This window comes from Prosopis cineraria, unplaced genomic scaffold (genome assembly GCF_029017545.1).
Source record: "Prosopis cineraria cultivar Desert tree isolate PC_DT_omini unplaced genomic scaffold, ASM2901754v1 PC1, whole genome shotgun sequence".
Lineage (NCBI taxonomy): Eukaryota > Viridiplantae > Streptophyta > Magnoliopsida > Fabales > Fabaceae > Prosopis > Prosopis cineraria.
In genome coordinates this window covers 11,322,226-11,349,648 of record NW_026555332.1, presented here as the reverse complement: position 1 = coordinate 11,349,648, position 27,423 = coordinate 11,322,226, and the positions used below count along the sequence as shown (strand labels likewise).

Genomic DNA, 27,423 nt, shown 5'->3' with positions numbered 1-27,423 from the left:
ATGAAGTAAAAGTAAAAAATTGTAAATTTTAAGTGTTTAAACTTAGCTTCACCGGAGGTGTAGATCTCACCACCATGGTCTTCTAGCAGCCAAAGTTCCAAACCACTGAACCAGGTCCTGGGAGAAAACGATGGAGTCTACACCGCACAAATAAAATAAAAAAAAATGAAACTTTGAGATGACAACGAAAAGGGAAAAAAAAAAAAACAGAGAGAAACATCGTGAGTTGGAAGGTCTGGTTCTTACTCAAAGGCAGTCAAAGCATTAAGAAAATTAAAAAGATTAAGGGGACTGAAGTGGACCACATTACAAAGGCATCTCATGGGTGCTCAAGGTGCCGTACTGGTCAGCCGCTTGTCCTTGTCTGCCCACCACCGAAAAAAGAAGGCTCTGCGTCTCCAAGCTTGAGACTTGGACCTTAGAGATACACTTTCTTGAAGAGAAATAGAGAAACATTACTGCATTGCATTTTCAAACGGAAAGCTTTAACTTTTTTCTTTCTCAAATATGGATTACGAAAGGATCCAAAAGCCTCAGGTGCTTTTTTATCTCTTTCACTCGCTTCCCCTTTTTGTTCTTTTGCTTGGTCTATCCATTCTAGCTTTCTCTCTTCTGAATGTTTTATGTTACAAACACCATTTTTGTTTTTTCTTTTCTTTTTTCTCTTTTAATTTTGGGTTCTTAGGTATGGTTACTTACTGCGAAGTTTTTTTTTATGATCTGTCATTTTAGACTGACGTGTGTACATTTCGAGTGAAATCTGTTCGTGAGTTTATCTTTTGAAGCGAATGGTTTTATGGGAACTTGGTTTTACAGAGTGGTGGGGGTTTTCGCCTGGAAAATTGAGGGATATGATAATGGGAGTGGAAAAGAAGAGGAAAGACGAGGAAGAACTTGATTCTACTTTCACTTCGAGATCTCACAATTCTGACATTGATGAATCAGGTGCGGTTGCTTTCTTGGCTTCATTTTCCCCGTAGAATGAAAATTAGTTTCATGAATCTGAGATGCTTCTGTCTCAAAATGTAAGATTTGGCTTTGTGCAGTACCTTCACCATTGGCGTATCATCTCCTGCGATTCATACATTTCACTTCTTAAAAATTCAGGTCACCGTTGAAACTGAGTCGTGCACTTAAGTTATGGTAAACGATGAGGAGAAAAAAAAATAAGAAAATGATGAAAAAGGAAATAAATAAAGATTGGCATATAATACCCTTACCATTTCATTAAGATATGCGGAAACCACTGCATGAACATTAATTATGCCCCTCTATTGGGAAGAGAATATTTTTAACCTTAGATTTACTGGTTGACTATCTGGTGTTGCATTAAATGAAGTGTGTGTAAGCAATCTTTCATTGCATATCTATTACAGGTGGTAGCAGTTCTGATCACTGTAAAGATGTGGATGTTGTGAGTGTCCTTCCTGAATGCTCAACTTTAGCTACAGCTCGTTCTTTCAGTTCCGACAAAGTTGCAGATCGTGGTAATGCAGCAGTCACTTCAAGACATAGGATCTTAGAGGAACCATCTTTGGATTATGATAGTGGCCATGATAGTATGTGCATATCCTCATCCATGTTCGAATTTCAAAAGTCTGAGCGTGCTCCACAAAGAGTGCCTTTGGGACCATTTTCAAAACCAGCACCATCCAAGTGGGATGATGCCCAGAAGTGGATAGCTAGTCCAACTTCAAACAGGCCGAAAACAGGACAGACCCAGGTCCAAAGCGAAAAAGCAGGATCACGTAAGGTTGGAAATCTTGGTTTTGGTCGGCAATCTTCACTGAAGGTTGTTGTTGAAGTTCCAGATCAAAGAGTAGTTGCTTTAGAGGAGCCAGATACTAAGCGAATTGACACAAATCAAACAAAGATGGAAAGTGGAGGACAAAAGTTTGTGAGTTGGGAGGCTGAGCCATATGCAATTGCAGATTCTTATGGTAAGCTCACAATTTTGTTTGAGAATTCTTCAGTGGAGTCTTCAAAGTAAAACATACCTAGTATATCATTGGGATTATATTAATTTTGATTTCCTGCCGCTTATGTGTTAAAAGCATGTGGTTTCTTTGAGTACTCTGTATGTCCAGTAGAATGCTTATATTAAATGCTAATATTTCAGTAATCTTCTTTTATCAAGTTCTGCATGGGCTTAAGAAACAATAACTAAACTTGGTGGAACTTCCTCTCAAAATGGATATCAAGTAAAATTGATAACTTGGACCTTCTACAATGGAATTGCAACAAATCCTCCGATATATGATATAAATATGGATAAATTGGGAAGATGGAGTTTAATTTTATCTGGAGATGATCATCTTCTTGGGAGTGACATAAGCTGACTGGTGGTTAGGATAGTGAGGCCTAAATGCCATTGGATGTGGTTTAGTGGTGCAGGTTTTGGGTCGTTTGCAGGATGTCTAGTTCAACTCTTCATGCCATGCACCAAAAACAAAACAGTTGTGAGTTTAGGGAGTTTAATAAATAGCAAATTTTCATGCCAATTGTGTCAGACTTAGTCTTGGTTGAAGCTTTAGGATACACAGTTGTGCTTCTTAAGTAACTAGTTCTTTTTTGCTTTTCTGGTTTATTTTCACGTGGGGATTCGGCCAAGGATATTGTAAGATATATCATGGGCCTCTTTTGTCAGGAACTAGATTTTCAATATCTTCACTAACGGATATTAACAAATGTTTTATCTGGTTATTAACAATGGGGGGGATCATACCGTTCTGTTTGGAAGATTTATCATCCATGAAATTTAAAATACTTTGCATATGACGTAATCAGTAAATTCCTTCAATTTACTGATAAGCTAATTACTTTCATACTTTCTGTGCTCAGTAGATTGTGGTTTGTTTGGATTTCAAATGCAAACCACTGAACTAGATTAATAAAAATTTGGCACACACTGATATATTATATTGAGCAATGAAAAAGCCACCCCTTCAATTTATTAATGTTTTGACATATTTTCTTTTTGAATATTTCATTCCTGACTGCAATCAGTAGATTTGGCTAAGGAATCATGGAAACTGAACTGAAACTCACGACTTTGGTTTGTCCCTTTTCTTCATTGTCATTTGAAATTGGCAGTCAATCTCAGCCAGCATAATTCATCTATGGCCATCCAGAGTGCAACAGCATTCATCCCTCCCCCTTCAACAGCTCGGTCTGTATCAATGAGAGATATGGGTACAGAAATGACCCCTATTGCTAGTCAGGAACCATCAAGGACTGGTACACCTGTAAGAGCAACAACACCAATGCGCAGCCCAACTTCTTCTCAGCCTTCTACCCCAGGCAGAGCTGTCCCTGCATCAACTCCAACTGATCTACCTTGTGGACATCTGGATCTCAACAAGAATGAGCTTTCTGAAAAGGAGCTACAAATGAAAACCAGGCGAGAAATAATGGCCCTTGGGACACAGTTAGGTAAAATGAACATTGCTGCTTGGGCTAGCAAAGAGGAGGAAGACAAAGATGCTTCCACTTCACTTAAAACTAAAGCAGCTGAACAACAACCAAAAAGTCTCATTGAAACACGTGCAGCAGCGTGGGAGGATGCAGAGAAGGCCAAGTATATGGCCAGGTCAATTTCCTCTTATCTTTGAATTTCTTTTCTTTTTATTTGTTATTAATTAATAATATGCATGGAATTTACTGTCTATCACTGCAACTTGTTTTGTCTGCGTAATTTGTTTAATGCAGCCATGCATCTTTGCTGATGAAATCTGAATCTACCACTCTCTTTGTGGTCAAATCTACAGAAAGTTGTGTTTTCCACGACATTTCTTTTGATGATTTGTGTAAAAAATTGACTATGCTGTTCTTGGCTCCCTCCTATTGTTATGAGAATATAGGTTTTTTTTTTTTTAAAAAATAATAATAAGAAAACCATCTTAGATATCTCCTGATTTAGAATGGGGGTCGGAGAAGAGAAAACAATGAAAACAGCAAAATATCAGGGGAAATAAGCCCAGTCACAACTTTCAAGATTGATGAAATGTATGAGTCTCATAAACTTATAGCAGCACTGAAGGACTTTTTGCTTTAATTACATGATTCAAATTTTGTCATCATTGATAGTAATTTAAGATTGGCATATGATTTTAAGATTGCCAACACTTGTTTCAAGAAGAGAGATGAGCATCTCATCACTTACAAAAGTGGAGCCCTCAAAGTCACAGATTGATTTTCTTTTGGTTAGGAACACCGATAGAAGACTTTGTAAAAATTGCAAGGTGATTCCCGGAGATGCTGTAACGACACAACATAGGGTCCTAGTCCTTGATGTGTGTATTATGAGTAAAATCCAAAAACGTCGACAAATAGTAGCACCAAGGATTAGGTGGTGGCAATTAAAAGGTGAGAAGCAAGATATTTTCAAGCGAAATCTTTTGGATAAAGAAATTTGGGAATCTCAGAGAAGTGCTAACATCATGTGGGAGGATATGGCTAAAAAGATACGGGAGGTTGCAAAAGTAGTTTTGGGAGAATCAAAAGGTTCTGGTCCGAGAGATAAGGAGTCTTGGTGGTGGAATAATAGTTACAGGACAAAATCAAGTATAAGAAGAACTGTTTTAAAGCCATACATTTGTGTAATAATGAGGAAAATTGGGAGAGGTACCGTATGGCTAAGAAGGAAACTAAGAGAGCTGTGGGTGAAGCTCGTTCTAAAGCTTTTGAAGAATTTTATAAAAAGCCTTGAGACGAAGGAAGGAGGAGCGAAATATTTATAAGATTGCCAAGAGTAGGGAAAGAAAATCAAGAGATTTAGAACAGGTAAGGTGTATTAAGGATGAAGAGGGAAGAACTTTAGTTACAGATGATGAAATTAAAAATAGATGGGAGACTTACTTTTCTAAACTTTTCAATGATGGAGAGGGTTCATCTAGTAACTTGGAGGATTTAGTAAGTGGTGAAGGAGAACAAAATTTGTCATTCTATCGAATAATACGTGATAAGGAGGTAAAGGAAGCTCTTAAGAAAATGGCAAATGGTAGAGCCAATGGACCTGATTGTATATCTATCGAAACGTGAAAATGTTTAGGTGAAGAAGGGGTGAGATGGTTAACTAAGTTATTTAATGTGATTTTACGGTCCAAGAAAATGCATGATGAGTGGAGGAGAAGTACATTAATTCCTATTTATAAAAATAAAGGAGATATTCAGAATTGTACTAACTATAGAGGGATTAAGCTCATGAGCCACACAATGAAATTGTGGGAGAAAGTAATTGAGCACAGGTTGAGATTGGAGACAAGTATTTCTGAGAATCAGTTTGGTTTTATGCCAGGTAGATCAACTACAGAGGCGATTTATCTACTAAGGGGATTAATGGAAAAGTATCGTTGTAAAGATAAAGATCTACACATGGTTTTTATTGATTTGAAAAAAGTTTATGACCATATACCAAGAGAAGTGCTTTGGAAAGCGTTAGAAAAAAAGGGAGTACGGATTGCTTATATTAAAGCCATACAAGATATGTATGAGGGGGTAAAAACTAGTATAAGAACGCCTAGTGGTCAAACAAAGGATTTTCCTATAAAGACTGGACTACATCAGGGATCATCTCTGAGTCCCTATTTGTTCAACTTGATCTTAAATGTTTTGACGGAACATATTCAAGGGGAAATTCCGAAATGTATGCTCTTCACAGATGATATAGTTTTTATAGCAGATATAAGAGAAGAGGTTAATTGCAAACTTGAGTTAGGGAGGAGGACATTGGAGTCGAAAGGTTTTCGTCTGAGTAGAAGTAAGACGGAATATTTATATTGTAAATTTGGTAAAGGACTATTCGACAATAATTTGGAAGTGAAATTGGGAGATCAAATTATACCTCAAGTGGAAAAGTTTAGATATTTAGGAGCCATTATTCAAAATGATGGCGAAATCAGTGGAGATATTTCACATAGAATTCAAGCTAGGTGGTTTAATTGGAGAAAAGCTAAATGAGTTATTTGCGATCGTAAGGTGCCTAATAAACTTAAATGAAAGTTTTATCGCACTGCTATCAGACCGGCGATGTTATATAGTAGTGAATGCTGGGCTCTAACGGGACAGCAAGAGCATAAAGTTGGAGTAGCAGAGATGAGAATGTTACGATGGATGTGCGGACATACACGTAAAGATAAAATTCGAAATGAGCACGTACGCGAAAAAGTGAGGGTGGCACTTATTGAGGAAAAAATGGTAGAAAATCGGTTGAGATGGTTTGGGCATGTACAAAGAAGACCAAGGGAGGCACCAGTGAGAAGAGTGGAACATATAACTTTGAGTCCGATTAAGAGAGGTAGAGGAAGGCCTAAGAGAACACTTTTGGAAGTTATTGAACGCGATCTGTTAATTAATAATATTCCTAAAAGCTTGATAAATGATAGAGCACAATGGCGTCTTGCAATCCATGTAGTCCGACCCCACCTAGTGGGATAAAGGCTTGTTGTTGTTGTTGTTGTTGTTGATAGTAATTTAAGATAACAAGGGTCATTCCTTGTGACTGAGCTGTGCGCATAGAGGATTGTCATTATTAAATCGAACCTTAGCTTTTCTTAGCATAATCCAATTTTTTACTAGTTAGATTTTGATAAACGATGACATCCTTACACACCGGAATAGAAATCAAAAGGGGAAAAAACAGTTTGGAAAATTGATAAAGCAACAAGTACTCAAACACTCGAATTTACTGATGAGGTGTGGAGCTCTTCGATATGCATGTGACTTTCATACATCTATTCTGCTTTGCCTCTGACAGGTACCTATGATGGGGATGATACTTGACTCATTATTTTCCTGCCCTCTATAGATTCTTAGCTGTGCCTTTTTTCACCGTTCCATTTGTGTGTGTGTGTGTGTGTGATCTGAGAAGGATTAATGAAATTCTTGTATTGTCTGGATAGCTGGAACTTGAGACCCAGTTATGATGAAGCTAGTTAAGAATAATTTCCATTGCTACACTAAAGCTGCTCTAAAGCAGGAAGCTGTGGCTTTACTTGTGCAGATTTAAGCGTGAGGAGATGAAAATACAGGCATGGGAAAATCATCAGAAAGCAAAAACAGAAGCCGAGATGAGGAAGATTGAGGTATATGTTTGTTGTTGTTACTGGTTTCATTCTTTCCGCCATTTCTTTTTTCAATTTTTTTTTTGGTTCAATTCTCTGGATGGTGTTCTCTAGTCCTTTTTCTGATATGTGCCCTCAAATGTTGGCAAGATTTATTTGTGTACCTGAGCTTGGTCCTGATGACATGAAAAAAAAAAAAATTAAATTACTCCATTTCTTCCTGTGTCGTATGAATTTATATTGGATTGCAAGAGGCATCTTTTTTCGTCACTTCATTACTGTAATAAATCATGGTTTCTGGAAGCTTTCTCATTTTGCAATTCAGTCTCACCTATTGTTTTGCTCTGAAATATCTTGCTTTGGGTAGTAACTTATTAAAAATGATTTGGTAAGTATTGTAAGGTTGACATGCTGAAGAAATGCTTGGAAGACTTAAAAGTGTGTGGATGAGATGGCTAGAATTAATTTCTAAAGGTTTGAGAATGATGCTAATGTAGAGTCATAGGCATAGGAGATTGTAGAAGCCCAGAACATGAATGTTTTGGCTAAAAGATGTGGTCCTTATTTTCTCTGAGAGTGATTAAATGGGAATGGAGTTTCCTGAAGGAACTAGTTCTAAGAAGAGAGGGTGCCTTCTGATATCTATCTGCTTTTAAAGGAATAGACAGTGCTTTATTTGATACAGATTTCATCGGAAAAATGTTGAGATGAAAGGAAGGTTATTATAGCTTGAGGGGGGCAGCATACTAGGGGCAAGTATTTGACAAGGACTCTAGTTTCCAGGTGCAACCCTCATAAGAGGCTGGATTGAAGTCCCCAATCATTGTGCAAATGTGCATCCCAACATTTTCAACAGATGTTTATGACCTCCTCTCCTCAGGCCCTTCCTCTTTTCCCTAAGCTCATTAAGTTGGAGGCTGACTAGAATGAAGAAAATAGAGTTGAGTTCCTGGTATCATTATCTTGTTGTAGATAGGTGACACATGGAAGAGCAAAAATTTGGAAGACCAAAATGCATACCGCTGGCTATTTTCAATTTTTTTTTTAAATGCACTGGTTGGGTTCTCATAATGATTTTATGATCTGCACAATTTTAGTTTACTGGTGGAAATGCCTGAAATGGGAACAGCTGGACTTTCAGATGTTGACATTAAATAGAAAGGGGCGATAGTGTTGTGAGAGGGGGGAAAAAGAAAGCATTCTAACTTGTGGGAACTGAAAATGTCTCTGAATCAGTGTAATATCCTTTGCCTTTTAAAACAGACTCATTAACATTACATAACTTGATGTTGCAATGCTTATAATTGTTGTGACAATTACTTCTTTCTGTGAGTACTGATTTAATGTTACATAGTTATATCTTCTGGCATCCACTTGGTTTTTGGTGGAAAGTGTAATTCTAAACTCCAGAGTGGTTCCTTCTTTTTGTTAGAGATAAAAGTTTAGGTCTGAGAGAGTAATTTATCTTTGTTAGCCTGGACTCAAATAACTCAACTAGTGTTTTAAAGAAGCATTTATGAGGAATAAACTTCAAACTTTATTATATTTGCACTTCCAAAGGCTCCCATGTAATTCAAAATTCGATGGATTTCAGGTAGAGGTTGAGAGAATGAGAAGTGGAGCACATGATAAGCTCATGAATAAACTTGCAGCTGTGAGGCACAAGGCTGAGGAAAAAAGAGCAATTGCAGAAGCCAACAGAAACTGCCAAGCTGCAAAAATTGAAGAGCAAGCAGAGTACATACGCAGAACTGGTCGGGTCCCATTGTCATATCTCTCATTTTCTTGCTGCAATTGGTGCTCATAGAGAAATTGCAGATTTGGTCTTTGTTCCTTCCCATTTCCCAGCAATTCATCATTTGGTATTGTACACTGTCTTTCCTTATCATGAAAAGAGTCTCAAATGTCTGTCGTGTTTTCCTCCTCAGGTCATACCAAATTGATGAGCAATCACATGATTTTTTGTGGCTATACATGTTCATTTTGAAAATCATGAAAGGGAATGTTGGGAAGTCTGTATTTTACCTCTTAGAATTCAAGGCTTAATTTTGTAACTAGTGTATAAACTTTGAAAATGTAAGGTGGCACTTCTTTTTCTAATTTTGAACTTAAAAGGGAAGTTTAATTTTAGCCAATATTGATTATAAGGTGTTCTTTCCTTGTTTCAACAACAGTCGTGGATCAAATATTGGTAATGCAAACATCAGTTAAGGAAGATATACCCTCTTTGTATATAAATAGTTCGTGTTAAATGCTACTTCTTATAGTTCAAAATATAAGTAGTTTTTAGAAAAAATTTATATACCAAAAAAGTCATCATTTTCAAAAAAAAATGTATTGTTTTTTTTTTAATCTTTAGTCCTAATTATCAATGTAAGCATCATGATGAATGAGAGACAGATTTACAAAAGGATTTAGGTTTAAAAAATAGAAAATTTTTTACATGTATCAAGTTGCATATATTTTTATTTTGAACTAGTTAAGAAAAAATGTTTATATTTTGGAGCAAAAATATAAACAACTTCCTAATATAAGCAACTTCTTAGTATTTGGGTCAACCAATGTTGATAGATCCACGGATGTATCAAAATAAAATATAAGATCCATAACAATGCTTGAATACAATTCATGTTTTAACATTAAATTCTCTTCTGCTACAAATGAAAGGCATATAACCATGAAATTAAAATCTAGACCCACAAAAAAAAAAGAAAAAACCATGATATTAAAATTTAGGCAAGCTCAGCTAGTTTTATCAATAACTCGGTAAATTGGTCACCTGGTCAACTTGGAATCAACTCAATCCAGTCTAACTTGACTAACCTGATGGGTCAATTAAGTTGCATATTATATATTTTTGGCCCCTCCTAAGCTGACATGACATTGTTCTAATATTTCAAAAAAAAAAGAAAAGAAAAAACAATACAATCATAGTTTTTGAGGCTGAAAGTTGTGTTAAACGATGATATAATTGTGTTGAAATTTGGTAGTTCATATGGTTATGAATTTGTGTTTTGTACACTAGAGTCAGAAATCATTGTCAAATATGAATATTTTTATATATTTTTAATTAAATCAAATTATTATTCTTTGATTGTTCATAGATTTCTTCTTATTGAAAGAAATTTTATTCGAGGCATGGTCAAGCATCATATGTAGGTAGCACTCTTAGAGGAGATTGAACTTTGATTTATCATGTTGTGAAAGATTAACCTCTTTTGCTAAACCTAACTTTTATTAATATTTAATTATACTCCCTCTGTTTTTATTTGTAGGAGGGAAAAATTATACTCTCTCCGTTTAAAAATGTAAAGAATTTCTAACTAAATCTCACCCCCAATAAAATAGTGATTTATTTTTTAACTAACCCTATTTTTTTATATTTATCCCTATTAAACACTCCACAATAAATATAAAGTCATTATCAATAGGGGCACTTTTAAATAAAGTAATGATTATATCTTGAAAGATTAAAAACTCCTTATATTTTTTAACAGATGAAATATCACACAATTTAAGAAAATCAATTAACTATATTAATTGTGTCTGAAAAAAAATTGAATAACAATACCTTTCATTAATTGTTTATCATGACTATGAATGATAAAATTAAGAAAGATAATTTAAGAAGTTTGCAAGAAATGCTTATTAAAAAATGTGATTTTACTTGTCTTAAAAAAACTAAAAATGATAATTTTTTTTATAAATAAAAACGAAGAGAGTATTATTTTAATTATGAGTAGTTTGTTCCTAGTCGAACAACAACTGACCCTTAAACTAAATAATTAGTTGAATTTTTTAATATCTTATATATAATTTAAAAACTTTATAAATTTAATAATTTAAGATTTTGGATAAAAATAACATCAACTCTTTTTTTTACCTTTTTTTTTAACCCTTTCATTCACTCTTCATGAATCAGTTTAGGAGCAATGCATGTCAAAGTCATGTATGAGGGCAAGAGATAGGAGGACCCCAAGTCAGTATTTACAATGATGGAGTAAGAGATGATTGACTCAGATCTCATAATTAAACTAACAAAAAGTAATATAGCTGTATCCATTCATAATCATATCCCTCGCTACCCTCTGAAGGCAACCCCAAGCCCTAGAACCAAGTGTCCTTTCTTCCCTCCTCTCTCTTTCAACTTCAAATTTTGTGCGCCTAAAATTGATGATTCAAGTTCAAATAAATTTAAAAAATTGTAGTGTTAGATTTAAAAATTTTATTTTTTTTATATCAAACTTATTTAGGTCACATGAAAAAATTTAAATTTAAATGAGCTTAGATTGGATTCGTGAATTCTTTTTTATTATTATTAATTTAATTAAAATTGAAAACTTTATTTTTTTAAGATAAAATTTGAAATTAGCTAAAAAATAAAAATAAAATAAAATAATATTTAAAAATTTGAATATTTAAACCCGCTCAAATAAGCTCAAAAGCTTGAGATATCAGGGTCATGTCTAGCTATATGAGTTTTTTTTATACATTTGTTTATTTCAAACTCAATCCAATAAATCTTTCTTAAGTAAACTTGGCTTGTCGGAATTACCAAGTCTAATTGCATCAATAATCATAAATACGTGTAGTTAAAAGAGACCGTGACTAATATTATTCCTTCTATCCATTTAATCTGTTGGTCCTGCATTTTGTGACTTAGTTACAATTTAGTCTTGAAAAACTATATTTTCTAAAAAATTAGGGATCAATGGATTATTAAATGGTTAAATTTTGAGGAGAATAAGTTGGATATGTTAAACTATAGAGATTGAGTTGTAATTAAGGTAAAATTAATTTTTCCTTAAAAAATTACCATGAATATATCCAAATTTTTACAATATTTATGCAAATAACTTTCTTGATATTAACTTATTTATTATTTCACTAAAATAATGTAATATGATTTTCTTTGCATGTGATTTAAAAGTTAAGAAGTTTTATTCATAACTCAAAAGTTTGAAGGGTTATATGCAACAGAAAAAACGTTTAAGGAGATATTTGGTCATAAGATTTATTGTGCTTTGATAGTGAAATAATGAAATAATTGATGACAATGGGTTATTTGTACAAATTCGAAAGTTTAGGGGATTCTTTGTCAAGGCAGATATCTAAACTTGGGTCAAAATTTGTGACATTTTTTATATATATTATATTAATGTTAAAGTATATTTTTAATCCCTTAATTTTAAAAAAGAGGTTTCAATTTAATTCTTTAATTTTATAAAGTATATTTTTAGACCTATAAATTTAACACTGATAATTATATTAACAGAAAATACTGACTGTGACATTGATTATGCAATTTTATAAGTTGAAAAAGTTAATTTAAAAATATAATATTTTTATATTTTAAAATGAAAAGGTTAATTTAAAAATAAAAAAAATTCTAAGCTACTTGCGTGGCGTCTTCTCTATACATGTCCTTTGCTTTTTCAAACCCACACTAATACAATAAATTGTAGAATACAGATTCTAGAATTATAATTTTCATGTTAAAAATAAAAACTCTATGTCTATCGTTAATTTGGGCTTGTTTGAAAATCTATTTTGGGAATAGTTTTCTATTCTCCAAGACAAAAGAACAAAAAAATCTGTTTGATAATGTATTTTTAAAAAGTATTTTGAAGAAAAAAAAACAAAATATTGTTCTGGAGAATAGAAAAAAAAAGCAACTTTTAAGTGTTCTATGATTATTGTTTTGGAGAACAAGAGAGAATAAAAAAAAACCTATTTTTATTATTTTTTTATTCTCAAAACATGTTCTACAGAACACCAGTTCTCAAAACAATAAAATAAAAACAGTTTCAAACAGCCGCTTCATTTCTATTTTCGTTCGCTTAAAAAAAATTGCAGGAGATAATGAGACATTCAACAAAAAAGCAAACCCAGAATGGAGCCAAAAAGCAAACGATAAGGAAGAACATATGAAAAGAAAAAAACATATAAGACTAATGACTAATCTTCGCATAAATGGAAGTTGTGGATGTCAAAAGAACATGTAGAATAATTTGTGGAGATGAGAGTTCCAATGATAGTTTTTGATATCGATTGTGTTGATATAGACAACGTCTTAGGATTTATTTTAAACATTTTTTTTTAATTTTCATGTATTTTAAATTTACAACTAACATGTCAGCATTTGAAAATATTTTGTAAGCATTTAAAATTACACAATTAGCATTTTCTATCAACGAGATTAATGATTTTAGGATTAAGGGACTGGAAAATACTTTATAAAATTAGAGAATTAAATTGAAAATTTTTAAAAAATTAGAAGATTAAAAGTATATTTTAACCTTATATTAATTTAATCATCATAACTATTTGATTTGATCATAATCGAATTATCAAGACATAAAAATAAAAAGCTTTTTTTTAATATCGTGATCGAACGGCAATTTTAATTTTGAAAACGTTGACTGAAGCATATTTACAAGAGACCGTTATTTCCAAAGTAAATTTTCATCATAATTATGAGACTGTTGTTTGCCTATTAAAGTCCGATTCTAAAAAGTGCTCCAAAAAAAAAAGAGGAAAAACTAATTTTGTTTTGGATAATCTAAATTTCAAAATTTGATTGTATTGTTTTGATGATTTTATTTATTTTGAAGGGAGCAAATAAAAAAATTAAAATAACTTTTTCTCTATAAATAATTAAGCATGAGAAATGTAGATAAAAATAAATGAATTTTAGAATTTATTTCATTCAAATTACATTCAAGTAATCAAAAAATTTTTTTATCTCAAATGAAATTTAACAAAGAAAATAATCATCTAATTATAATGGTTTTTTTATTGTAAATATGCTAAAAAAAGGGAGACACTCATCATCTAACTCTTTTTTAAACTAAAAAGACAATTATTATTATTATTATTATTATTATTATTATTATTATTATTATTATTATTATTATAGGGAAAATAGCAATGAAGGCCCATCAAAAAAAAATTATATCAATCAAGGATTAATTATTGTCAAAATTCAAATGCAAAATAAGCTTGAAGGGATCGTTGTTAATTTATAATGAGTTGTTAAAACTTGAATGGATATTTATTGATAAAAGATTAACTTGAATTAATAAATATTCATTTGAGTTTTAATAATAAATAATTCTTGACTGATATAAGTTTTCTCTAGCATTCTTTGATTGATATTTTTTCACAATTATATATTAACAAACATAGAAAGAAAAAGTAGCTACAATTTTAACGTTAAACTCATCATCTAAGTAAGATGCCAATGATATGATGGAGAGACAAGCAAAAGCCCACTCGAATTAGCAAAAATTTAACTTTCAAGTCTCAACTTCAATGAGTTGGATGTGTCTGGCGAACCCTTATACGACAAACTAATATGTAAATCTCTACTCAAAGAAAAGATTTTCACATTTAGGAAAATTCAATGTGTCTCAAATAAGAAAATACTTGCATGTAATAAAAAATGAGATAATATAACTTTTAATACTAAAAATTTCTCTCAACTATCAATTTAGTTATTAAATTTTAATTCGGTACAACTCAATTCTTAGTTAATTGAGTCAAGAAATTATATGAATTGAGTTGTTTTGAACAAAAAAAACTACAGAGACGAAGCTATTTTGATTCAAAGTTTAGGGACCAAATTAATTATTAAGAACAAGTTCTAGGACTAAAAGTTAATATTTAAAAAAAAAAAACTTCAAAAGTTTTATTTAGATCACAAATATTCTAATAGTATTTTTTTTAATTGACGGTAGCTCATATAAAAAAAAAACCTTAGAATCAAGAGTATCATTAGATTTTTAATGGATTAGCCAATCAATATATCTAGTAGTTTGCCTATAACCATAATTAAAAGTGACGAGTCAATTCTGTATATCATTATCTTCATGATTATATTTAGAAGGGATGATTTTGGAAAAACTCCTAAAATAAGAATTTGAATGCTTATAAATTTAATGAGATCTAATTTTTAACTAGATGTTAGATCCATCTAATTGTTTGAGTTAACTCATATTCACAAAAATATGAACTTAGGAAAATCAATACAATAATCAAAGGAGATTATAAAAACCAAAGTTGCCAACATTTTAGTGGCTTGAAGCTGACTTCTCCAAACCTAAACCTAACCTATCAATCATGTGGGGACAAAGTGGAACAACCCAAAACTTTTCTTCCCTTTATTTTTTTTCCTATTGATTTGGATAGTGACTTAATTATCATTACACTTTCTTTGTGATAATTGTAACAGCCCTCCTGGGTCACCACTGCCTCTCCAGGGTCTTTTCCCAGGCGCTGGACAACACACATGTCACCACATGATTGTCGGCTTTTCCACTGGTGGTACAGTGGTTATTCCTCACCCCACCCTCACGGGGGTCTTTTGGAACCTCCCCAGACTCGAACCTCCAACCTCTACCACCTTAACGAAGTTGAGGCGAAGTCTGGTACCATTGGCTCCAGTTGACCCAATGGTACCAGACTTCGCCTCAACTTCGTTAAGGTGGTAGAGGTTGGAGGTTCGAGTCTGGGGAGGTTCCAAAAGACCCCCGTGAGGGTGGGGTGAGGAATAACCACTGTACCACCAGTGGAAAAGCCGACAATCATGTGGTGACATGTGTGTTGTCCAGCGCCTGGGAAAAGACCCTGGAGAGGCAGTGGTGACCCAGGAGGGCTGTTACATAAAAGGCGTTCAATGGTACCAGACTTCGCCTCAACTTCATTAAGGTGGTAGAGGTTGGAGGTTCGAGTCTGGGGAGGTTCCAAAAGACCCTGGAGAGGCAGTGGTGAGGAATAACCACAGTACCACCTGTGGGAAAGTCGGCTTTGGTCCAGTGATGGGCCAGAGTCCAGTACCGAGTCGAGGCCCAAGGGGTGGCTCCGTACTGTTACATAAAAGGCGCCTTTTATGTAACAGCCCTCCTGGGTCACCACTGCCTCTCCAGGGTCTTTTCCCAGGCGCTGGACAACACACATGTCACCACATGATTGTCGGCTTTTCCACTGGTGGTACAGTGGTTATTCCTCACCCCACCCTCACGGGGGTCTTTTGGAACCTCCCCAGACTCGAACCTCCAACCTCTACCACCTTAACGAAGTTGAGGCGAAGTCTGGTACCATTGGCTCCAGTTGACCCAATGGTACCAGACTTCGCCTCAACTTCGTTAAGGTGGTAGAGGTTGGAGGTTCGAGTCTGGGGAGGTTCCAAAAGACCCCCGTGAGGGTGGGGTGAGGAATAACCACTGTACCACCAGTGGAAAAGCCGACAATCATGTGGTGACATGTGTGTTGTCCAGCGCCTGGGAAAAGACCCTGGAGAGGCAGTGGTGACCCAGGAGGGCTGTTACATAAAAGGCGTTCAATGGTACCAGACTTCGCCTCAACTTCATTAAGGTGGTAGAGGTTGGAGGTTCGAGTCTGGGGAGGTTCCAAAAGACCCTGGAGAGGCAGTGGTGAGGAATAACCACAGTACCACCTGTGGGAAAGTCGGCTTTGGTCCAGTGATGGGCCAGAGTCCAGTACCGAGTCGAGGCCCAAGGGGTGGCTCCGTACTGTTACATAAAAGGCGCCTTTTATGTAACAGTACGGAGCCACCCCTTGGGCCTCGACTCGGTACTGGACTCTGGCCCATCACTGGACCAAAGCCGACTTTCCCACAGGTGGTACTGTGGTTATTCCTCACCACTGCCTCTCCAGGGTCTTTTGGAACCTCCCCAGACTCGAACCTCCAACCTCTACCACCTTAATGAAGTTGAGGCGAAGTCTGGTACCATTGGGTCAACTGACCCAATGGTACCAGACTTCGCCTCAACTTCATTAAGGTGGTAGAGGTTGGAGGTTCGAGTCTGGGGAGGTTCCAAAAGACCCTGGAGAGGCAGTGGTGAGGAATAACCACAGTACCACCTGTGGGAAAGTCGGCTTTGGTCCAGTGATGGGCCAGAGTCCAGTACCGAGTCGAGGCCCAAGGGGTGGCTCCGTACTGTTACAATAATCATGTATGCATTCCCGTACAAGCAATTCACAGCTATACTATATATATCCACTTGTTTGGTTCATCATTCATTTGGATGTGGATCCTACTCTCATCACTATCTTCATTTCATTGCCTATCTTGTAGGCTTTTCTTCTTTTTGTCTGTTTTTTCTTGGCAGCTACTCAGAGCCATAGATGTATTACATATGCACTATAGATTTTCAGCACTTGTTTGGTTTTATTCCCATTTTTTTAAAAAACTATTTTGTAAATTAATTTTTAAAATTTGTTTTGCAAAACAAAAAAAAAAGAAAAAATGATTTACTATGTTAATTTAAAAATAATTTTAGAGTTGAAAAATTAACTAATGGTAGTCACCCGTGATTAAATAGTAGTGATATAAGATAGTGATTGATGATGGGTGAATGTAGTTTGTAATAGTCATAAGTAGTGTGGTTTAAAAACAAAAAAAGCTCTAAGATAATTTTGTTTTTATTTTTAAAAATAAAAATGAGAATAATATTAAAATAATTTTAATAAAAACACTTACCTAAGTAAGTTTGTTCTAATTTTTTTAACTTTTAAAAACAAAAAAAAAACAGTTATTAATGACAAAAATCAAACAAGTGCTTAGTGTTTTATGGGAGAAAATGGTTTCACTACAATTACAGAAGGCAGAAAATGAAAACAATCAAAATATTTCTAAGTTTAGTAATTTAATCATTTGTGAATGTCACTCTTTTTTTTTTTGGGTAAAATTTGGGAAATTATTCTATCAAAGTCAGAGGAAATAATGACACCTCCGCGAAGAAGTCATTGGCAGTAGCATCGGTTTGATTTGACACCAAAATGCATCAAACTAACTGAACAATATCAAAATTATGGACCGAATAAGATAATCAAATCGGATTAAATCAAAATTTAATAATTCAATTTGATTAGTTAATTTTGCTTTAGATTTCATGTTGGATTATTTGGATTTGGGACAATTTTCTTATTTTTTATACTAAAACAGACAAAGTTTATCTATAAAATTGCACTTATAAAATGATAATAGTCTATTTTAATAAGGGGTTAGGGTTTCAATTTATAAGATTATATATTTACTTTCATTTGAGTATAAAATTAAAAAGAATAAAATAAAAAAAAATAATTAATAAACTAGATATAATTTATAAATTAATAAATTAAATATATATATATATATATATTATAATTTAGTTGATTTAGTCTATCCAATCTTAAAAATTACTAACATAATTACATTGATCAACTGAAATATTTTTTTAAAAAAATTGAATCAAACTAAAAAATTAAATAAACTAAATCAAATAATAAAAATTCAATTCAATTTTTGATTTCAGTTTAGTTTTGCTCTTCCATAGATAGTGGTGTGTTATAACCAGAGATAGAAATCAGAGAAGAAGGGAGAAGGAGTTTTTTCAGTAAATAAAAAGAAGGGATTTTTTAAAAAAAATTAGAATATATATATATATATATATATTTGGGTCTTTATAGTTTCACTCAATATTTGAATTAGGTCTTTACACTTTATTTTATTTTAATTCAATCTTTATAATTTAATCAATTAAAATTTTTAAACCCTTAAAGATTAAAATCCTTAAATTTTTTCTTTAAAAAACAAAACAAGAACTTTTATATTGTTATTAAATGATTATATAATTTTTGAATTAATGACATAATTTTTTTGACTTAAAATTTATATAATTAGGCTGTCTTATAAATATTTTTTTATACATAAATTTTGAATTAAAAAATATATCAAATGAAATTTTATTTTTTTAATGTTTGCTAAAAGTATTAAATTAAAATAGAAAAATTAATCTTTTAATCCTTCAACTTTTAACTCACTTGTAACCCAGTCGCTCAACTATAACTCGTTGTGACTCAGTCTCTCAACTATCACTCGCTGCGACTCAATCCCTCAATTTTTGATTTACTTATAATTCGATCCTTTTTTTAATTTTTTTAAAAAAATTTCTTATCAAATAAGAGGAATAAAAAAATGCTCATATATTATTTTAAAATACCCTCCTCTTGCTCATTGATGTGAGATATAAGCTAACATAAAAAAATTAACAAAAATTCTAGAACTAATTTAAAAGTGATTCAAAAGTTGAGAGACTAAGTTATAGGCGAGTCATAGTTGAGGGACTGAGTTACAGCAAGTCATAGTTAAGGGATTGAATTATAAGTGAATTAAAAGTTGGAAGACTAAAAAATTAATTTTTTCAATTAAAATGTAAACTCTAAGAGTATTTTTTGTGTGAAATTTAATAATTTATTATTAATTCTAACTTTAAAGGATTAACATATATAATAGATCAAAATATAAAAGTTTGATTAAAATAAAATAATCTATAAGGTCCTAGCTTAAAATTGAGCAAAATTATTAGAACTTTTAGATTAATTTTCTCTAAAAATTATTCAAAAACATCTTGATACAAACATGTTGTTTTATATTAATTAAAAAAGAACAATATTTTTCAGAATGGTTTCAAAAACTTTGAGGTCTTTTTGTATAATTAATTTTTAAAATTGGTTCTTCAGCATCATTCTGTCATAAACTTTTTTGTTACATTTGGGAGGCTGGAGTCTAACGGAAGTGGACATCAATTTGATTTTTTAAATGATAAAAATATAAATATAAAGTTTGATAAAAAAATATATGATAAATTTTTTCAAAAAAAAAACCAACTCAACAAACCTCTGTTGGTTAATAAAAAATTTTAAATAACATAAAATTTAATATAATAAATAATAAAAGTATAAAATATAAAATTTGATGAATGGGAAAAAACTTATATGAAATAGTTGAATATATATTAATGTTAAAATTCAATATGATTAAGTATTCAATTTACAATGCTAAAAACTTTATCCCTAATTATTATTGTTTAAATGATTATTATATTTTTAATGATTTAACAATATTTTTTCAAGAAAAGAATAGTAGATTAAAGGGATAGTATGATTAAATATCATCACACTTCTCAAATCCTTCTTCAAATTAATTTGGCCAAATTCATTTCCAACAATATTTTAAATGCACTTTCACAATGTATTTTTACCTGATAAATTATGTTCAAATAATTTTTAATATTGGGAAAGTGTTCAAATGGATTTTGCAAAAGTTAAAAGCAGGTTAACCAAATATTTTTTCAATCTTTTTTATAAGTTATTTCTATCAATCTCATTAATATTAATATAAAAAAGTATAAAGAATAAAAGTGTGTAGAATTTCAAATATATCCACATATAATAAATTTAAAAAGTAATGTCATTTTACTTTTTCTTCTACATAAAGGGTGAATCTAAAAAAATATTTTTTAAATATTATTTAAAAAATTATACCATAATTTATATAGAATTAAATAAATATTTTAAAATATGTTTTATAAATAGGACGGGAGAGTACACTTTTAGTGTTTTGTTGGGAAAAATGGTTCCTGTACATACGCCATTTGATATCGCAAGGGGATAAAATGAAAGCATTTCTAATATTAGTAACTTTTAATCATTTGAGAAATTATTCTATCAAAGTCAATTTACTTGGCTCAATTTCTGAATAATGGTGACATTTAGCTCCATGTCTTTTAATCATTTAATTATCCCCTGATTTCCTCGATTGTTCTTTTCTTTTCTTTTACAGGATGCAAGCAAGAAATATTAGATAAAACTAGGTTTGAGTTGTGCCTAGTAATATTTTCACCACTTTATTTTAGGATAAATAATATAAATTTTATATAAAATTAAAGAACTAAAAATATATAAAAAATAATTATTTGATCATTGTAATTTTGATTCTATTATAATTTAGTACTTAACTTTTAATTTGTTATAATTCAATCTTTAAAATTTTGATTTGATTATAATGCAGTCCCTAAATTTTAACTCTTATAATTTAATTCTTATAGTTTCAACCACTTAAATATTAGTTTCTATATCTTAAAAATAATTTTATAAAGATTAAAATTATGTTAGAATTTATTATTAATATTTTAGATTACTAAATCCTTTTAATCTTTATAAATATTAAAATATTTTTAATCTTTATAATTTTATTTTTTAAAATATAGATATTAATATTTAAATGATTAAAATTATAGAGATTGGATTGCAAAAGACAAAGTTCAAGATGAGTTACAATCGAGTTAAAATTATAAAGATTGAATTATAATGAATTAAAGTTTAAGGATTGAATTATAAATAAGTTAAAAATACAAAGGACCAAATGATTAATTTTTTTTAAAAATATATTATAACTATTTTATATTCAAAAGCATACACAGAGTTGTGGGGAAAAATGAATTCGTGCGGAGAAAAAGTTTAGGACAAGAATATATAAAAGAGAAAAGAGAATTACACATAAATCTTAAATAAGAAAATTAATCCAAAGTTCACTACTTGTTAAGATACAAGTATTGAAATTTGACATATAAATAAATGAAACAAAAGAGTTAATGATAAAAGTGTATATATGGTCCTTTACTTTTATATCATATTTTATTTTGATTCTTAATTTTATGCAATTTATTTTTAATCCTTTTATTTTAATACTATTAATTTCATTAACAAAAATTGTTAACATTGAATTTTTAAACATTGACATGTTAATTTTAATTTTTTTTAGAATAATAGTCATTGATACAAAAAACATTATTTGAGACTAATGGTGTTGAGATTAGATAAATGAAAAAAAAATTATAAAATTAAAATATTAAACAGAAATTTTATACTCCCTTATTTTAAATTATAAAATATTTTTGAAAAAAATTTCATATACCACTAAATCTTATTAAATAAACTTAACAACTTTGTTTTTTAAAATAAAATATAAACTTTAAAAAAATAATTTTCATTTAATTTATTAAAAAAGGGACATTAATTAAATAGAATGGGAGAAATGATAACATTAAAATAAGTTATTAATTAATCTTTTAAAACTGTCTTCTATTTTGAAATACTTAAATTCCTTCAATTTTTATTTATTTATATAATTTGGGATGAAAGAAGCATGATATTAGAAAATGAGATGTGCACTTTTGCATGATTAATTTATTGATGAGGACATTTTTGTGATTCTCTCCGTGGAAAAGCCAGAGCAAGTGAAACCAGAGGCAGAGGTTCACATTTCACTGCAAGAAAACAGAGGAGGAGGAAGGATAACGTAACGTAAGAGAAGTGGAATTAGTTGGCCTCGTTTCCCGCGGGGGAAGCTCGGAGTCGGATCAATCAAATAACGCGCCTCTTTCCTCTTTCCTCAACTCACACTCAGAACCACCACCTCCAAGTCTCTCTCTCTCTCTCTCTCTCTCTCTCGGATAGTTTGTGAAAGCGAAAAATGGAGGCGGCGATGGGATTGATGCGGAGAATTCCTCCAAAGCACACCGATACTGCTCTGTCTGCGCTTCTCAGCCTTCTTCCTCATCACTCCTCCGATCTCCTCTCCCAAGTTGATCAGCCACTCCAGGTATCTCCCTTCATCCTTGTAACTAGATGCATTGCTCTCTAATTCTTTGGTACTCTTAGATGTGAAACATTTCTGAGTGTTTTCAGTGTTTTTTATGTCTTTTTTTGTTGCGTTGTTTTGGTTTAAGGGTTTAGCCAATTTTGATCCTTTTGTTTAGGAAAATGGGGATATTATCATTCGAGGGTGCTTAATTCAGAATTCTTTTTTTTTTTTTTGGTTGTTTAATTCAGAATACTTTTATCAACGGTTTAATCGTCATAACATGACTGATGCAATTACGCTTTATCTTCTTCTTGCTTTTTTTTTTTTTTTTGGAAAAATAAGAAATTGGAGAACTGTTTTTCATTTAATAAATTTTGGATGACTACAGGTTTTGTGTGACGCAGACTGTGGGAAAGACTTCATTTTGTGTGAATATAACCGAGATGCTGATTCGTACAGGTAAATTATTTTTTTAGTTTTTACATTCCTCATGGTTATTGAATTGAAGTAATAATATTGCTTAAAGAAATACTGTTGATCGTTCCAGATCATGGTTTTTAACTTCTTTTGGATCTTTGGATTTTAGTCGACATGCACATTTCAAGTGTTTGTTTCTGTCAATTTAAGTCAATAGTAGGTCTTAGTTCCTAGAAGTAAAATAACGCATAATGTTTAGTAACCCTGATCAATTGAAAACTACCATTGAATAGCATATGCATGATGTACATAAGTTAATACAATTTGGATTTTTGAAGTATACATCTGACTAAACCACAAATTATGACAGCTCTAGCGATAGTTGCATGTTACATACTTCAAACAGGAGAAAAAGGAAAGAAAGGGGCAAAAAAAAAAAAAAAAGAGTCATGTCTATTCATATGTGAGCTGGATATATAAAATCCACTGACTTATGTGACCTACCATCAGTGGATTCTGAATTAGCACTTGTCACTTTTTGTTTATGATCCATGCTCTGATGGTGGTCTGCTGATCTTTGCCGTGGACTTTAAACATTTCACTTGTGCTACTAATAACAGCCGTCACTTTTTCAAAATATGGTTTATAATTTGTTTTTGGCTGTTGCCATATTGTTTCTCTTTCTAAAATCTGTCTGTGGGGAATAATATCATCCAGTCACCCATTTGAAGGTCGACATCTTCTGCTTTCTGAGTGGATAAATATTAATATTTAATCTCTTTGTAGACTCTGCTTCTCTTTCCTTTTAGTGAATAATGTTTTCATGTATCTCGTTCTTATCTTAAAGGAACTATCTTCAAATAGATTGATAGCATTATCATGTAATTTTCATCGACTGGTACTCATAGTATCATAAAATTATTCTGTAAGCTGCTCTGCAAGACTGCAACTATAACTTCTAATATGCTGAATCTTGTACTTTAGCTGCTGCTGGAATGGAAAGCTGATTTGATATTAGAAGTTTAAAATCTATAGTCTAGTATCTGTTCAGCCGTAAGTATTTGCCTATTTGGCATTCTAATGTTGAGCTAGATAGATCATTATCTCTTTCAACCCACAAGCAAATGCTCCGTCTCTCGCCCCTTACCTTACTATTGCATGCCAGATCTTCCATGTAAATAATTTAATCTATCATTATTGGGTGCTGTTTCTTTAAAATTTCTAATATCTTGTACAAGATATTTTGTTCTTTACTGAAATTTCCATGAAATCATTGGCTAAATTGTTGCCTGAGCTTCCAAATGCTGTAACTAAATATTTCTTTCAAGTCTGTAAACTCAAAAATTTCACCATTGAAATCTTTATTCTTAAGCTTTGACTCAACATATTTTTTCAAATGCTCTGTGTTTTGATCCAAGAATCCATGCTTAAGTTTTTTCCTCTACTCTAATTTTCTTGGAGAATTTGAACCATAAATTGCAAAAGTACTTGGTCTTGAAAGTTGAAATGGAGACCGGGACTTAGTTTATTAGCTCTAAATTCTAATGCTACAGAGTTCTTATAGAACAACTTTATAATTTACTCTCTGATGAATGTGTCCTATTTTCTTTTTTCCTTTTATTTTTATGAAGATGATGTTAACTTTACTGTTGTACCGTATCTGTGTGCAGATCACCTTGGTCAAATAAATACTATCCTCCATTGGAAGATGGGTCCCTCCCTCATTAGAATTGAGAAATCTTGAAATTGAAGCAAACGAGATATTTGCTATATATTGTGACCAGTGAGGTCCTTTACTTACCACATCTTCTGAGTTTCTATTCTTTGTTAGATGCTTGTATTGTGAAGAAAACTTTGTTATCTGTCTAGTTATGAGTTATTAATATCCCTATTTTTTGTTGAATGCCTGATGTAACACAAACTAACACACGCTTGTAGGAGATAGAAATGAATTTAGAAACAGAGAGGGAGAGGGGAGAGGAAGAGAGGACAAACAGAAATGGAGGGAGAAAGAAAAGACAGCATCAGGAGGGGGAGCTATCAGAATATCAAGAGTAATAAAATGTATTCATATGAATCAAGTCTGCCCGTTTCCATTTACATAAGGGGTATATATAACCTACTAGCAAGAAGGAAACCTACAACTTGTTTGCTATTTTCTAATATAATATAATTAAAACACTAAAGGCAATATAAACATAATTAGAACACGAGCAAATTCATATCTTTTTGGAGTAAATTTTCCTATATTTCCTATCAATGCCACTTGGTATCTATTGTTTTTTTCTTGGTATCTATGTGTATATAGCTGTTTATGTATTATTATAGTTTGAAAGAATATGCGCCATTAATGGATAATGGCTTAGATATTATGAAGGTGGCACTTCATCAGTTTATATGTGGCAAGATGACAATGAAGGTTTGCAGCCTGCTTTCTAATTAAGAAAGGTGAGCCTTTTTCTGTCCAGAGTTAATTAACTGGACGCTTCTCATTGTTACCTGATTTGCTGTATTATTGTTGTGATTAAAGATGGCTCAAAGACCGGGCAGGGTCGACGGGGCTCTTTAGAGGAAGGAGCATGGGATGCTATACATGTTATAGAGGTAAACTCTCTTTGGATGGGTGGCTAACTTGATACATTGCAAAGTTTACCACTTTCAACTGATGGGAATGCATCTCTGCTGGCTTTGCTTTGAATATGAATTTTGAACTTCTTTAGCAAGAGTTTTTCTTGGAATATGATGGAGCAAGGTTTTGATTCTAAGACCTTTTGCTAACGGCTCAATATGGTTTATTTGATGGCTTTCCCAATATTCTTTACAGTCATATTAGATATGCCAAAACACTTTTTTTCTTTATTTAATGTTTATACAGGTGGGACCTGAGGAAGAAGGAACAACAAATTATCGTTTAACCAGTACAGTGATGGTGACTCTTGACTACAAATAATGAGTCATCTGGAACTTTTAGTTTGTCTGGATCACTTAGAAGACAGGTACTCTTTAGTAGGATTTACTTGTGATGGCAATTTAGATCTTTTGTTAACAATTACATCCTGAGTTCCATTTTTCTTCCTCTTTCTGAGCCACATAAATGACCAAAATACTTTTTTATTGTTAATGGTGTATTTGCTGTATGTGGCTTGCATGCATCAGATTCAGCGTATAATACATATTAGCATGGTCATCCATGGAATGAGTGCTTAACTGCTGCTTTTAGCTGTAATGGGTTTAGTTGGCTTTAGGAAGTATCGGCTCCCAATTTTGCTTAGTCAAGGTCAAGGAAAGGTCTAATAAATCTTGACAACTTTATTTTCATATGCTTTTCTTGGATTGACTTTACAGCTTCTTATGACGCCCAAGTTCACTGTTTTTTTTAAATATCGATCAGCTCTTAGGAAAGATTGGGAAAATAGTTTTTTTCTGGAGAAGGAGCTTGTATTAGTTTCATTCCTTGTGCTTTAGTATTGCGCTGAGTCAGCATAGTGAGCGCAGTAAGCTTATTATGTTTAAATCTTACTCTTGTTGGGGGGAAAAGTTGACTGCTAGATGATAATTGTAATGAGATGTCCAATATTGATAGAAAAAGGTAGCAATTTCAAAAACTGCTGATGACTTGGATAGACTTGTCCTCTGGCTTTGGCCGAAACTAGATCCACTCTTAAGGCTGCTTCCCCCACTTCAGTTTGATAAATTAGGATTTACTCCGTAGGTCATAAACTTTCCCTAAATACCATCTCTTGACAGCAGAGCCAACCCAATTTTATTTGATCAATGTTGTTCATTAAAGATGATCAGTGAAGCAGGGAGTGAAAAGGAGTAAAAGAAAGGAATAAAGCTGACTATAGGTAAATAACTAATGTATATGTCTTCTTACCGACACATCATGTTTCACTAATCGTAATAAGAGAAATTTGTACCTCAACTTTTTTAATGAACAGTTAAGAGAAAAACTCTGCATGACATTAATTTTTGGTATTGTTGATTTCTTTTCATAATGTCATCCTCTGTAGCAACTTTAGCTTGTATAGCCTTTACGATGTCTGAATAATCCACATAAAATTGCCATCTTGTCCATGTCTGAAGAATACCCATCAATTGACTCAAAAATTTAATCTTTGAGGATGGGACGGCTAACAGCTTCTTGATGAAGATCGACAGGATTTTTTTTAACAAATTCTATAAAACAACAACAAACAACAACAAGCCTTTATCCCACTAGGTGGGGTCGGGCTACATGGATTGCAAGACGCCATTGTGCTCTATCATTTATTAAGCTTTTAGAAATATTATTAATTAAGAGATCACGTTCAACAACTTCCAAGAGTGTTCTCTCGGCCTTCCTCTACTCTCTTAATCGGACTCAAAGTTATATGTTCCACTCTTCTCACTGGTGCCTCCCTTGGTCTTCTTTGTACATGCCCAAACCATCTCAACCGATTTTCTACCATTTTTTCCTTCAATAGGTGCCACCCTCACTTTTTCACGTATGTGCTCATTTCGAATTTTATCTTT

The 27,423-nt window shown here is 32.3% G+C and overlaps 1 protein-coding gene and 1 pseudogene across 3 annotated transcripts; both read left to right on the top strand.

Moving 5' to 3' along the window:
- The first annotated feature begins 293 nt into the window (after window positions 1-293).
- On the top strand, window positions 294-9,196 carry LOC129294948 (uncharacterized). Of its 3 annotated transcripts, none has more exons than XM_054933429.1 (6): window positions 294-537; window positions 817-945; window positions 1,377-1,940; window positions 3,094-3,589; window positions 7,001-7,082; window positions 8,656-9,196. In XM_054933429.1, exons 2-6 carry the CDS (start codon window positions 852-854, stop codon window positions 8,866-8,868), a joined length of 1,449 nt encoding a protein of 482 aa, XP_054789404.1. In that variant the 5' UTR covers window positions 294-537; window positions 817-851; the 3' UTR covers window positions 8,869-9,196. The 3 variants fall into 3 exon arrangements, with proteins under 3 accessions (XP_054789404.1, XP_054789397.1, XP_054789392.1); XM_054933422.1 differs by having other exon boundaries at window positions 733-945; XM_054933417.1 differs by lacking the exon at window positions 294-537 and having other exon boundaries at window positions 610-945.
- Window positions 9,197-22,132: 12,936 nt separating this feature from the next.
- On the top strand, window positions 22,133-26,077 carry LOC129313742 (probable F-actin-capping protein subunit beta; annotated as a pseudogene).
- The last annotated feature ends 1,346 nt before the right edge of the window (window positions 26,078-27,423 follow it).

Bases quoted from the DNA above. Each gene is read 5' to 3' on its own strand.
- LOC129294948 (XM_054933422.1), top strand. From the start codon at position 789: ATGGTTTTATGGGAACTTGGTTTTACAGAGTGGTGGGGGTTTTCGCCT. The intron at 946-1,376 runs GTGCGGTTGCTT...TATCTATTACAG, and splicing joins TTCTGACATTGATGAATCAG to GTGGTAGCAGTTCTGATCAC. The intron at 3,590-7,000 runs GTCAATTTCCTC...TTACTTGTGCAG, and splicing joins AAGGCCAAGTATATGGCCAG to ATTTAAGCGTGAGGAGATGA.